The sequence below is a fragment of the Xenopus tropicalis genome, chromosome 4, assembly GCF_000004195.4.
Source record: "Xenopus tropicalis strain Nigerian chromosome 4, UCB_Xtro_10.0, whole genome shotgun sequence".
Lineage (NCBI taxonomy): Eukaryota > Metazoa > Chordata > Amphibia > Anura > Pipidae > Xenopus > Xenopus tropicalis.
Genome location: NC_030680.2, coordinates 48523502 through 48539051, shown reverse-complemented (window position 1 = coordinate 48539051; position 15550 = coordinate 48523502). Strand labels below are relative to the sequence as shown.

The window sequence follows — 15550 nt, the reverse complement described above, 5'->3', positions numbered from 1 at the left end:
TGACCAGTAAATGCTTCCTGGTTGATATAGGTGATAAGAAGTGTAGCAAACTTTGCTCCTGATATTACATATCCCCTATAGACTAAAAACCCTAAAAACAACTGTGTAATGCATGCCACCCTCAGTCCTTTGCCTGCAGCAGTGCTCTGGAAAAAAATGCTGATTTCTCTTTGTAAATTACTCATAATTCTGTGGGGTTTTAGAAAGACCAAGACTGGAGCATGCACCTTAAAATCAGCAGCAGGAGCAAGATCATTCAGCGCGAGCAAGAGATAGACAGCAACATGCAGGGTAAAGTGGACGTATTATGTTGGCACATGTGCAGAGACACTGCATCACCCATAACCTTTTGCATCATTCAGGAAAACATGGCAGCACAGTTTAAAAATATGGACCACATAATGAAAGAAGTGAATGTAAGTCATGGAGGCACTTTTTACAGAATATAACTTGGCGATTAGGTTCAGCTCAATATAATTTGTTAATGGGAATAAGCAGGTAAAAAAGGCTTTCCTTTTTTCACTAAAACATGTTATTGCAATGCAAGATTTTTACCAGATCTATGATGCTGTACAAGGCCAGATCCAAAGTCACGTTAGTTCTATCTGTCCACACCATTGTTGGGCGTACAAACGTAGATGGAAATTTACCATTTATAGCATTCATAAGTTTAATATAACTGCAATTGTTCTTGCAGCAACCTAAACCTGTTGATAAAAAGCAAGAAATAGAAAGTTTGCTAGTGACCAATACTAGAGTTATCCAGCATCTACAGAAAGCTAGGAAAGGTCTTTACAGCTAGCAAAATTATATGAGTAAAAGTTTGCACTTGCTCTGTGCAGGGTCGGACTGGGGGTTGCAGGGCCTACCGGGGCTACCCCCCCCAGGAGCCCACACCGCAGCCCCCGCACTCCTCTAACTCCCCCTGCAGGAGCCCCCGCCACCCGTCTGGCACCTTCCCCTGATTGCGCATAAGTCAAACGCATCAGGGGAGAAACACCCGGGGGATCGACGACAGGGATCAGGTCTGGGCTGCCGGGTTTTTTCCCGGTGCCCTGGAGGCCCAGTCCGACCCTTGCCTTTTGCAAGCTCTACTAACAATGTTACTAATTTGAATTGTAATAATTACAATGCTTAATTAGATACAATTTGAAAGGGAACATTTTAGCTGATTCAGAGGTGCAAGCCACTGATGCTTTTTCCAATTTGTCTTAGAACTGGAAAGAAAAATTAGCCTTGCATTTTTTGTACTTGTTAAAAAAGTATAAACCTTGTTTTAAAACAGTTGAATATGGACTCTTTGTCTACAAGACAATTCCAGAACTCTACTGTTCTCAGTAGTTCTGAAAGACAACTTTCTCACACCTTAAGAAAGGATGAATCAGCTCATTTACAAAGTAAATGCAAAGTGAACTAAGTAGGCACAAATTATCACATTAGTCTATAATTTGCATGGCTCATAATTAAATCAAGTTGCCTCCATGGCCATGGTTTTATGGCCAAACCCAGGCTCATGGTAACTCCATCCACACAATTGAACCAAATTTATCGTAGCATGGATAAAATATTCTCCAATTTGGTAAATAAGAAAACAGCTTATTGTAACTATTGTAGCTTATTAATTATACCCTCCTTCAATAGCTTATCAAGAAACATCTCAAATCAAAAGGTTAAGTTTGCATTTCTTTGTGAAAAAAGATATATGCCTGTTATTATCTCATTGTTTTATTCATTTTCAATGAGCCTGAAAAAATTTAATATTCTACTTAATTGTGAAAATAAATAAAATTGTTAGAGAATATTCATTTTGACTTTTACTTGACAAGTTTGTTTGGTGGCTTTTCATGTTTTTTTTTACTTAATAAATACTGAATATTTGAGGTTTCAGAAGATACTTGTGCATTTTTCTCAAATCAAGAAAAAAAATGCCAGCTCAATTTTTGATTCATAATCCCCCTAAAATATGCATGCTAATTTCTACAGTTTACATCTCAATGAAGTACGAATTAGCCCTGCAGCATGTCGATTTTACAGGTGACTGATTTGGACATGTACATAACATTACCAGGAGATTACTAGGTGAAACATGTATAAGGGCTTTTACACATAGAAGATATTTTATGCATTTACAAACGCATATCAATCATGTAAAACACATATATTGCATTTACATGCATTTCTATAAACAAAACTAAGTGCATTTATCTGAGTTTCAAATGCAACCCTCTATTCCATTGTCTTTTAAATATGCGTCAAGCACAAAAAAATGCAAAAGGTGCATTAAAAAACACAAAAAAATGCAAATGCAATAAAACATAATTCTGAGTAATCGAAAACGTCTTAAGGGATAATCACAGTTTTAGCAAACAAGGTACAAATCTTACCCGTAGTAAAGGTGGGTCCGGGTGCTCATGCCCCGGAGCTTCAGCATAGGGAGCCATCATTGAGAAAATCACATATAGGAACGATATAGGCAGGCACTCCGAATTCCCAAAAATATGTAGCAAAAATCAGCCATATTGTAGTTAAAAAAATATATAAAGTTTATTTAGTCCATATATAAGAGAAAGCCTTACGCATTTCGTACCAATAAGTTACTTAATCATAAGTTATAGTATATAACTTTATATACATTTTTAAGTACAATATGGCTGCTTTTTGCTACATTTTTGGGAATTCGGAGTTCCTGCTTATATCGTTCCTATATGTGATAATTCTGAGAACAAACAAGCAGAATGTAATGAAATCAATTAGCTGATGCTTTTAGGTGCTCTCAACCCTGCATCTTAAGTGCATAAAAATACCCCTGACACTTACTGCAATAGGAGCATATTTATGTGACAAGCTATATAGTTTTTAGACATGATGGTGGGAAAAAAGCAATCAAAAAAGTATAAGCAAGTTAAAGGGCTTATTTTTTTATATTGTTTCACATGAACATTGTGGCGTAATATATCAGCCCCTTACAGTTTGGGTTTGTATAATGCTTTGTTGTATTATTAGTAACTTTTACCTACACTTTAGCCGGTACATTTATTTTCAGCTATTAAAAAGCACTATGTAAAGGGGGGGGGATACAAGGACCATATCAGGCATATGTAAGAAATGCTACTGCAGCACTATATGCAAAAACAATAAAAGCTCTTAAGGGTCATTTACTGTACCAGAGCTATATGTTCTTTGATCAAAGTGTGAAATTTCAGCACAATGAACAATGCATCACATGTTCAACCCGCAAGGTACTGTTCTTACCCAGAATTCCTTCACAAACCAACCGAAATTTGCACGTGCCATTACATGTACTTGATTCATCAATATAGTGCAAAAGTTTTGTTTACTTGATAAATAAGTCACAAGCTGCTGCAGCCACATTGTTGTGGGCTTTCCTAGCTGTGCACAGCAACCCAATTGTCATGTAAGATGTCCTATCCATGCAGCATGCAATGGGAACCACAGGAATTAAGCCCTCTAACATTTTCATTTTGACTCTTCAAACAAATTAGCAGGAGTCAGATCTCATCCAGCCAGGTCTGTTAATCAGCTGGAATCTACTACATAGTTACAGATAACAGCTAGGATTATGGACAGACAGACATTGGGGGGAATTCACAAAAGTGGAGGTAGCCCTTTTTTGGAGTAAAAGTGGTGGGAAAAGTGGTGGAAAACACTTTCTCCAGATTCCCAAACAGAAATCCGCCTAAATTCCGACTCAACCGCCACTTTTCCGTTTTTGGTGAAAGAAAGACAGTTTACAGACACTTTTGTGAATTTTGTGACATTTTCAAAATGGAGTAAAGCTCAGTGTAACTCTGTCAGATCAATTCTAAGCTCTTCTGTTTTGTCTTGTTTCCCCCAGTCTCCATTTCACACCTAAGGTAGGGGCCCCATTAGGGGATCATTAACATATTAATGGGGATTAGCAGACTATTGTTTGGGGACAAGTTTCTGTCTAACCCTAGAACAATAGGTGCAAAAGCCTCATTAACATTTTATAAACAAGTAAAACACTGAATAAAAAAAGTTTAATTTATATCTTATATATAAAAAGTTTTTACCTCACATTTGCATTGCTATGCTAGTTTTAGCTTAATCAATGAGGCAATAATAAAAATTTTGTGTGAATATATCGTAAACATTTTTATTAAAAGGAAAATAAAGCCTCCCAGGCTTTAATCACTTCACTGACATTTGCCCCAACTTATCTGTGCCCCCATAGCATGTCCAGAACTACAGAGCTGCTTGACAGCATTGGCCCTCACCTGTTCCCAGCAGCCATCTTGGTGGCACATACACACTGGCCCCCAAACTGGGATATTGGGGTACAGGGTTGGACTGACCCCAATAGGGCACTGAATAAAAACCCAGTGGGCCCTAGTCCAGTTGGACCTCTATTCACTGGGCATGTTGGTGTGGGGGCCGGATTGCTGCTGACCAGTAATGAGTAGGGGCTAGAGAAGAAGGTATTTAGACCCTTAAATCTTGTTACAGGAGTGGCATTCCACAGAAATATAGAAAACATTAGAAAGCCCAGATTGTCCTGAAAAATGATGTATAGTTTCCCTGGGCAAACTAAAATTACCCCTCAGGAAATGCCCCAAAGTGAAATGACAAATGGCATATGAAATGCAAAATCCTGCTGGTAAAATTCATATCCCAGGGCTCCTGTAGCTGTGGGACTGGGTTTGATGGCACCGACAGATTTACTAACAGCTTAAGGCAAATTCATAAAAAAAATGTCGGGAAAATGACAAAATCTGAAAACTGTCTGTTTAAAAGACAAATTCACAAAAGTGGAGATAGATGTTTGTGAATTATCTCCACTTTTATTGTGTCGGAATATCACCACTTTTGTGAATTCCCCCTAGTGTTCAGTGGCAATTACATTTACAATTAATGTATGTATTGTAAAAAAATGTGTCTTGCTTTGAATTATATTTTGCATTCATTATACAAATGCCCTTATATACCTACTCAAGGTAGGTGTAAAACAGATGCAACTAGCTCATTGGCACACCATGCAACTGAAGAGCAACACAAATATATGAAAGCACTTTCCTAAATGGTAATCTGAAGGGTCCAATTCTCTCACCTTTATTTGCACAAAGTACTGCACTTTGTAATTGTAAATGATACCTCTTAAATTGTTCATGCCTTTTATATCCTTTTCTAAATTACTAGACCTCCTGATTATCCCAGAAGCCCCTAGTGTCACAATTTGTACATAATTTTGTCCACACCATGCACAATTGGCTTAATAGTATCCCATTATGTTATGTTTGTATTTCCTCATCCTGGTACCAACCATTATTAGTGATTACTGTGACTGGGAAGAGGCAGAATAAAATATATTCCCCTTGCAACTAAAAACATGCTTATACCTTTTTTAAACAGTAATATAATTATAACTAATATGTTAATTAAGCTGAATTTAATCAAGTTCAAATCTATTTTTGGATGATAGTATTCTTTTAGTACTAAAGCTGCAGCTAAAATGACAATGCTGGATATTCTGTTCAAAAGTAAACTTTTATAACATGACAAGATGAAAACCCTCTTCTAAACATTTAAGAAGCGCCCAGAAATAATATAACTTACCTAACCAGGTGCCTATGAGCAGCAAGGAAAGCAAGTGTGGATCCATTGTACAACAGAGTGCAATGTGCTTGAAAAGATGCCTTTAATCGCTATAGTCTATCTGTGGGTGGGATTTAGGTCATACAAAGAAATAAATCTTTTTTTAAGCTGTTTAACTTGTTTAGTATGGTAGCTCTGAGAAAAAATAACAGAGCAGGAATGTTAAAGAGTTGGTCACTTGCTATCATATGTATTATATCTCTGACATGGTTTGCGGTGACATTCAAGCTATGTATGACATTTGCTTTTATAACTGCAAGAGTTAGGTAAGGTATTTGGAAGCAAGTGCATCTATACAAACTTGGCCCCAGAGCTGAAATATTGCAGGTGAATTGAGCATCAGACTATTGGATATTGCACTGACAGGTCTCCACAGGTTCTTGCCAGCACTCAGCAAATCTGACAAAAGAGGACAGTTTTGCAAGGGAAATCTCCTCATACATTATTGCCCTGCACCCAAAAAAATGCAGCAAAGAAGAACTTTTAGCAGACAACAAATTACAAACAACCCTTTTTTAAGAGGGATTTGGCAAGCAAGGGAAATTTTTAAAAGGTCACATGTCAGATGTCTTTCCACATCTATATTCTGTTCAAGGCACAGTAAACCAACTGCTGAGCTGACAGTATTGGGTGTACAACTTCACAGTATCTTGACAGCAAAACACTTCAGTTATGCAATAGAGTTGTTGTAAATCTAGTTAAGTTATGTATTTTCCACAGTAAAATATTGCAATGTTTCAATCATCTTCAAACCTTAAAGGGCTATTCAAATGACAGTGTTTTTTTATATTAAAAAAATATAATATATATCTAATTTATTTCTGTTACCACCTAAAGGCCATGTTTCGAAGCCTGCACTGTTACAATGGAGTTGTAATTGCTGCTAAAGTGTGTTTGCTAAATACTGAGTAGAAGAGGTATATACTTATACTTATTAAAATTTAATAACTTTGCAAAAATCTGTTTTCACTTTGACATAAAATAAAAATTCACTGTGATTGAATGTTCTATGACAATAAACATGAAAACTTCTAAGAGGGTGAATATAAAAATATTTTGTAAAATATAACTTCTGTAATATGGTCCCTGTCAGATGCAATCAGCTTACCTATTGTTAATTAATACTGTATATTATACAGTTATAGGATCAATTATCCAGAATGCTTGGGACCTGAGGTTTTCCAAATAATTTGGCTATTTTTGTAATATGGATCTTGATACCTTTAGTATAATTTATTTAAACATTAAATAAACCCAATAGTAATGTTTTGCTTCCAATAAGGATTAATTACATCTTAGTTGGGATCAAGTACAAGCTACTATTTAGTTAATATAGAGAATAAAGAAATAATTAAAAAAAAATTGGAATTATTTGATTAACATTGAGTCTATGGGAAATCGGTTTACCATAATATAGAGCTTTTGGATAATGAGTTTCCAGATAATGGATTTCATATCATTATTCATACATAATATATATATAAATTTTGGACAAGTGATGGCACTCGCAGGAATTTTGCACACACGTTCAATAATAGAGAAAAGTTTTTGGTTTATGAAATCCAAATAAACCAAAAACTTTTCTCTATTATTGAACGTGTGTGCAAAATTCCTGCGAGTGCCGTCACTTGTCCAAAATACATTTTGATTCCTGCACGAGCACCCAGGTATCAACACCACCGTGGGGGACAAACAGATATACACCCAAAAAGGACGCCAATGTTGTTGCTAGGCAACCCATACACAAAACAAGTGACCAAAGAAACAAAAAACAAACTCAAATATAATAAACGCTATAAATCACATATAGTTTGTTCTTGGCAATATGTGGGTCATACACCAATAAAGTGAAAAATTGGGCACATGATCGCACTGACTCCCAAAGGCAGCACCTACCCGTTTACCAGAACTCCCGTCCGAACGTGCAGAGGATAACCGTGGCTGCACTCTGTAGGCCGTTCCTGTCAAAGTGGACAAAGTCACATACTTCGCGGGGACACCCCATGGCTCGTGTATTGTGGGTAGCGCGTCTCGCCCGCCGTTACTAGGCAACCAGGCAGTGGTGAGCAGACGCGTTGGTCCGAACGTTAGGGCAAGACCAGAGACTGTCATTGAGGACTTCCCCACCGTGCAGAGTGCATTCCTGCAAAGCTAGGGAGGTCGTCGGCTGTGCCAGGGAAGGCACAAAGTCGGCACCTCGCTGCTGTAATATGGGTTAACTCGCCCTAAAAGTACACAAGGCTAGGGGTACTCTGCATAGGGATGGAATTGCCACCAACACTTACTCACATGCCGGTTCCTTAAGCAGTAGACATCAGAATATCCAAGATATTTCATAAAGCACGGCCATATCAGGGGGAGCCGCCTTCTGTCCCCCTCTAATAGAATTCACCATGCAGGATGGATAGGAATATGTGCCCCACGCGGGGTTGCAATCCAGCAAGCCAGTACGGTACAGGACTCTGCTAACTCTAGGGAGCTGGTTATACGAGTTGATACCACCAGGGGTCATATGTGCACATGAGTGCACCCCGAAGGCCCAGGAGGAGAGTTGCAACATTGTAACTAAGGTAGTTATACATAGTAACCCAAATTAGTCTGCTACAGTATACACAAAAATATTCAAAAAAGAGGGCTGTTGGATAAAGTCATTATGCATCTAAATAAAGCATCCAAAAGGTAAGGTCTAATTTAGCCCTCGTGGGGCCACACAGTCTAATTTGTATATCCATCGGGACTCCCTCCTTAATAGAGCCAGGTTCCTGTTGCCCCCTCTGGATAGCGGGGGTTGGTGATCGACGGCCATACACCTGAAAGTTGGTAAAGGATGATGCATATTGAGAAAATGTCTGGCAACAGGTTGTTTAGACAACCGCAAAAGATCCTCTGCACTCACCCATTATCAATATGTAGAAATTGGACATTAAGACATTTCTGTGCATTCAGCTACTAAGAAATGCCCCCCCCCCCGACCCAAAAGAGGGATTGTTTGTCCATACATTGCAATATACTTCAAGCTGGTACAGAAGAACAAGAACAGCACCTCTTGTCTTTGTAGATTAAAATGCCTTTATTGCAAAGTTTTTTGGGGCAAACAACAACAGCAGCAACGTTTCAGGTCACATAAGACCTTTTATCAAGCTGAGCTGAGATGAGCTTGATAAAAGGTCTTATGTGACCTGAAATGTTGCTGCTGTTGTTGTTTGCCCCAAAAAACTTTGCAATAAAGGCATTTTAATCTACAAAGACAAGAGGTGCTGTTCCTGTTCTTCTGTACCAGGATATGCCGATGGAAAGTGGCCATTGGGGAACCTTCTAACTAATCACAAGGCTTGGTGCTGACTACTACTCTCCAAAAAATATACTTCAAGCTGGCCAACTACGTCAAAGTCATCCCTTCTGGCCAGTCCTACACTGACCTATATAAGTAATTTAAGATTAGTACTGAGCAAAGGGACTAAGTTTTACCAGCAACATTCTTGCTTATAAGGTTAAAACTCCCATATGGTTGCCCTTTTATTGGCTCCATTGAGATCACCTGACTGTAGCTGGGAAGAGTGGGGGCTACAACATGGAGCTGGCCACTACTCCTGTATAAACAATAAAACAAGAAAAAGGGAAAGTTGTGCTCAACCACTAAATTGTAAGCCATTAGGCAGGGGTGCAATGAGGCTGTGACCACAAAATACATATAAACAGGTTGTTTAGATTCCCCCTCCTTTGCTAATGGCCGAACAGTGATTTCTGATCCGTTCATGTTGTGACAGTTTTCCCAATGTAATACAGTCCACATGGGCAAGTGATGATGTAGACGACCAGTAAGTAGGCACCTACATGTTACACAGTCCGGGCACTTATAGCACCCGAGTTTCTTGATGTTGGATAACCAGTCCAGCTGTTTATTGTTACAATTCTTAAAGTCAGTTTTTACCAATAGGTTTCTCAAACTCTTTCCCTTTCTATAGCCCATCAGGGGTTTCTGGACTTGGAAGAGGGCCAGAGATTCATCTTGGTTTATGATAGGCCAATTCCTGGTGACACTCTCTGTTAATGCCTTGGAGGTAGGGGAAAAAGTACAGTAGTTGTGAAGATAAGTGGTGTCGATTTGCGTTCCTCATCCAATAACGTTGCTTGAGTGTGGGACAGGGCCCTCTGAAGTTGTGCCTGCAGCGTATGCTCCTTGTACCCACGCTCTAGAAATCTGTCGAACATTCTTTGTAGTCGAGTATTAGCCGTATCGGTTGAGCTATTATTCCTAATGACTCTGAGGAACAGGCAGTACGGGATACCTCTAATCGTTGCTGGTGGGTGTTTGCTGGAGGGATGCAGGATGGAGTTACGATCAGTCGGCTTACGGAATAGTCTGGTACCCAGTCTATAACCTTCTCTAAAGATATTAAAGTCTAAAAAGTCAATATTTTCTTTGTGATATTTCAATGTCAGTTTGATAGGACAATCAAGGTTATTCAGATAGCGGTGGTAGGAGAGAAGGGCTTCCTCTCCTTCTGTCCAAATCATAAAGAGGTTGTCGATATAGCGAAAATATATTAGAATAGACTTGTGAAGTAGTGGTAATAGGTGGGCATTCTCAAATTCGGCCATATAAAGATTCGCATAGGATGGTGCCATGGCACTACCCATCGCGGTGCCAGACACTTGCAGGTAAAATTTATTTTCAAATCGAAAAAAGTTTCTAGTGAGTATGAGCTCAAGGAGATATGTAAAAAATTCAGTAGCTATTTTTGTAGTAACGTTCGTGAATAGTGCCCTATTGCCTGCTCTTATACTCTGGTCATGTGGGATGACAGTGTATAGACTTGCCAAGTATGTGACAAGTATGTGACTTTGTCCACTTTGACAGGAACGGCCTACAGAGTGCAGCCACGGTTATCCTCTGCACGTTCGGATGGGAGCTCAGGTAAACGGGTAGGTGCCGCCTTTGGGAGTCAGTGCGATCATGTGCCCAATTTTTCACTTTATTGGTGTATGACACACATATTGCCAAGAACAAGCTATGTGTGATTTATAGGGTTTATTATATTTGAGTTAGTTTTTTGTTTCTTTGGTCACTTGTTTTGTGTATGGGTTGATTAGCAACAACATTGGCACCCTTTTTGGGTGTATATCTGTTTGTCCCCCACGGTGGTGTTATATCCCTGACGAAAGTTCCTGTGTGGAGCTGAAACGTTGGTCACAATAACATACAAAGTTACATAGTTACATAGGGTTGAAAAAAGACCAGAGTCCATCAAGTTCAACCCATCCAAGTAAACCCAGCACACACAACCTATACTTACCAATATATACACTCATATACATAAACTATATATACAACCACTAATACTAACTGTAGATATTAGTATCACAATAGCCTTGGATATTCTGATTGTTCAACAACTCATCCAGGCCCCTCTTAAAGGCATTAACAGAATCTGCCATTACCACATCTCTAGGAAGGGCATTCCACAACCTCACTGCCCTCACCATGAAAAACCACCTATGCTGCTTCAAATGGAAGCTCCGTCCTCTAATCTAAAGGGGTGACGTCTGGTGCGTTGATTGTTTTTATGGGAAAAAAGAACATCCCCTATCTGCCTATAATCCCCTCAAATGTACTTGTACAGAGTAAACATGTCCCCTCGCAAGCGCCTCTTTTCCAGAGAAAACAACCCCAACCTCGACAGTCTAACCTCATAGTTTAAATCTTCCATCCCCTTTACCAGTTTAGTTGCACGTCTCTGCACTCTCTCCAGCTCATTAATATCCTTCTTAAGGACTGAAGCCCAAAACTGCACTGCATACTCAAGGTGAGGCCTTACCAAGGACCTATAAAGGGGCAAAATTATGTTCTCATCCCTTGAGTCAATGCCCTTTTTTTATACAAGATAGCACTTTATTTGCTTTAGTAGCCACAGAGTGACACTGCCTGGAATTAGACAACTTGTTATCTACAAAAACCCCTAGATCCTTTTCCATTAAGGATACCCCCAACAAACTACCATTCAGTAGATAGTTTGCATTCATATTATTTCTACCAAAGTGCATAACTTTGCACTTATAAACATTGAACCTAATTTTCCAGTTTGCTGCCCAGTTTTCCAATTTTGTCAAAGCTCTGCAAAGCAGCAGCATCCTGCATGGAACTTATAGTTTTGCACAATTTAGTGTCATCAGCAAAAATAGATACAGTACTTTCTATGCCCTCCTCCAGGTCCTTAATAAACAAGCTAAAAAGCAAAGCACCAAGGACTGACCCCTGCGGCACTCCACTAACCACACTGGTCCAATTAGAAAATGTTCCATTTACCACCACTCTTTGTAATCTATCCTTCAGCCAGTTCTCTATCCAATTACAAATATTATGTTCTAGGCCAATATTCCTCAATTTGATCATTAACCTTCTGTGAGGTACTGTATCAAACGCTTTAGCAAAGTCCAAGTAGATGACATCAACTGCCATTCCAGCATCAAGGTTCCTGCTTACCTCCTCATAATCTGGCAAGATCTGTTACACATAAAACCATGCTGGCACACACTTATAGTATTGTGAACTGCAATGTATTCAAGTACCCTATCCCTTATTACCCCTTCCAAAAGTTTTTCTACTACTGATGTCAGACTAACAGGCCTATAGTTTTCAGGCTGAGAACGGGATCCCTTTTTAAATAACGGCACCACATTAGCAATACGCCAGTCTCTCGGCACCATGCTAGACCTCAACGAATCCTGAAAAATTAAGTGAAGAGGCTTGGCAATCACAGCGCTCAGTTCATTTAATACCCTGGGATGAATCCCATCCGGTCCTGGACCTTTGTTTACCTTTACACGTTCAAGTCTCTTTTGAATTTCCTCCCGAGTGACCCATGCGTCAGTAGCTAAATTACTAGAACTGGGCATATTAAAAGGGATGCCTTCATTAGCTGGCTCCTCAGATGAATAAGGTTCCCACCCCTTCTTGCTTCATTTTTTTACTATTCACATAATTAAAAAATAATTTTGGATTCTTTTTACTCCTAGCTGCAATATCCCTTTCCATCTCTATTTTAGCTTGCTCAAAGGAGACCAAGTTATGATCACTGTTCCCCAAATGCTCACCCACACAAATGTTAGAGATGAACTCATCTCTAACATTTGTGTGGGTGAGCATTTGGGGAACAGTGATCATAACTTGTATTCAGTATTATTAGATGTACTCAGTATTATTAGATATTACCAGGTCCAAAATAGAGTCATTCCTAGTAGGTTCTTGAACTGCCTGAAATAAAAAGTTGTAATTTTTCTGACTTAGCCACCCCATTACTCCAGTCAATGTCCGGATAATTAAAGTCCCCCATAATAACAACTTGACCCAGTTGTGAAGCCTCCTCCATTTGCAACAATAACTGGGTCTCATCCGCCTCATCTATACGGGGTGGTTTATAGCATACACCAATGATCATTTTCTTTGTGACCTTCAGCCCTACTGAAATTTCTACCCAAAGAGATTTGACGTTTTCATTGGTAATGTCTTTATTACATGGCTTTAAATCTGACTTTACAAAAAGACAAACCCTTCCACCCTTTTTAATCTCTCTGTACCTCCTAAAAAGTGTTTAACCATTTAAATTCCCGGCCCAGTCGCATTTTTCATCCTACCAGGTCTCAGTGATACCAATTAAATCATAATTTTCAATACATGCAATAGCTAGCAGCTCCCCTAATTTACCCGAAAAGCTTTGTGCATTAGCCAGCATGCAGCGGAGATTACTTCTCCCTCTGATGTTTAAATTAGCTAACGGAGAGTTAGAGCCAAGGCAAATATTAGACTGTTTTCCTTGTAACGGAAGCTCCTTATCTGATAAACTATATGCCCCCCTCACTCTTCCCCCACAACCCTTTGCTAGTCCCACTGCCCCGTCTACACTAGCTTTCCTATAGAACTCTAGCTCACCCACCCCCCCCTTGTCTAGTTTAAACACTCCTCCAGCCTCTTAACTATTCTCTCCCCTAGCACAGCGGACCCCCTTCCATTGAGGTGCAATCCATCACGGCTGTATAGATTGTACCCCAAAGAAAAGTCAGCCCAGTGCTCTAGGAACCCAAACCCTTCCTTCCTACACCAAAACTTTAGCCACGCATTTAGCTCCCTAAGCTCCCGCTGTCTCCCTAAACTTGCACGTGGCACCGGCAAAATTTCTGAAAAAATTACATTGGAGGACCTTTCCTTAATCTTAGAGCCTAGATCCCTGAACTCACTCTTTAAGGTCCCCCACCTACCGTTCATTTTGTCGTTAGTACCGATATGTACCAAGACAGCCAGGTCATGCCCAGCCCCTCCCAATAATTTGTCAACCTGATAAACCACATGCTGAACCCTGGCACCAGGAAGACGGCAAACTGTTCAGTTGAAAAGATCTGCTCGACAGATTACCCTGTCCACTTTCCTAATGATTGAATCCCCTATAACCACCATCTGTTTAGGCCTAGCTCTGCTCTCCTCCACACCACTACTAGAGAATCTGGTCTCCCGGTTGTTAGAGAGATCAGCCTCATCTAGAACTGCCAGTCCAGAGTTCACACTCCCATTTTCTTCAAACAATCTGGCAAATCTGTTGGGATGCGTAAACCCTGGAGCAGCCTCCCTTTTCCTTTTCCCCACACTAGATTGTCTAACTGTCACCCAGCTTACTGCCCTATCATCCTTTCGTTGCTTCCCTCCCCCTATACTATCTGACCCCGCTAGCTCTTGTTCAGTAAGCAAGGGACTTCTGTCAAGATTGTTAATCGAACGCAGTGTTGCAACCCATTTCTCTAGTGCGCTAACGCGAGCCTCTAAAGTGGCAATTCGCTCACATCCACAACAGAGGTATGCACTTTAGAACTGTTTTGATCCTGCGACTCCTTTGTGGAAATCCTGTGTGTGCTGTCACTCCTGCCTGTATACTTATCCGTTGCACAGGCACCCAGGTATCAACATCATGGTGTGCATCATGGTGTGCAGCTTTCCAGCAATTTGTATATATATATATATATATATATATATATATATATACACCCACCTAAAGGATTATTAGGAACACCATACAAATACCCTTCTCTGACCTCTAGCATCAACAAGGCATTTTCGCCCACAGGACTGCCGCATACTGGATGTTTTTCCCTTTTCACACCATTCTTTGTAAACCCTAGAAATGGTTGTGCGTAATAATCCCAGTAACTGAGCAGATTGCGAAATACTCAGACCGGCCCGTCTGGCACCAACTACCATGCCACGCTCAAAATTGCTTAAATCACCTTTCTTTCCCATTCTGACATTCAGTTTGGAGTTCAGGAGATTGTCTTGACCAGGACCACACCCCTAAATGCATTGAAGCAACTGCCATGTGATTGGTTGATTAGATAATTGCATTAATGAGAAATTGAACAGGTGTTCTTAATAAACCTTTAGGTGAGTGTATATATATATATATATGTAGGGATCCATAGGGTTAACTAGTCCCTATGGCTTTAAACCCTGCAGCTTCCTGGTTTTGTGCTGTTACTGGGCAAAGACCCCTGTATCAGTTTTGAGTTCAGATGTGTGATTATTGGTTCACAGGGAGACCACTCCCTTGGCACTCTGATATAGTGTTTAGCAGGGGGGTGGGTCTGCCTCTTTGGCTGCCTGTGTTCACAGGGGAAGGAGCACTGTGCTGGAGGCAAAGGAACTAGGCCTCCAGTAAAGCCATGTGCCCCAGAGTGTGGTCAGCCACTCTGGTGAAGTCGGGGACAGGGACCCCGTGAATGAGGACCAGTTAGATAGCAAGTTTTGTGGAGCACTTTCTAGGAAAGTGAGATAGTGAGGGAAGAGAGCACGAGCAGTTTGGCTCAGAGGAAAGTAGCTGTGGGAGTACCCTTCCAGACAGGCACTGTAGCCTTAGTGTAGGGCCACGGTTTA

At 40.2% G+C, this 15550-nt stretch overlaps 1 protein-coding gene across 1 annotated transcript in view; it reads right to left on the bottom strand.

The window, feature by feature from the left end:
• LOC116410385 (5-hydroxytryptamine receptor 3A-like) overlaps positions 1 to 5645 on the bottom strand; it is a 29681-nt gene extending 24036 nt beyond the window's left edge. Inside the window, exons 1-2 of the mRNA XM_031900744.1 lie at positions 5596 to 5645; positions 556 to 707 (exon numbers count right to left, since the gene is read on the bottom strand). Coding sequence (XP_031756604.1) covers positions 556 to 707; positions 5596 to 5641 — 198 coding nt within the window. The 5' untranslated portion in view covers positions 5642 to 5645. The remainder of the gene's footprint in view (positions 1 to 555; positions 708 to 5595) is intronic.
• Between the last annotated feature and the right edge of the window lie 9905 nt (positions 5646 to 15550).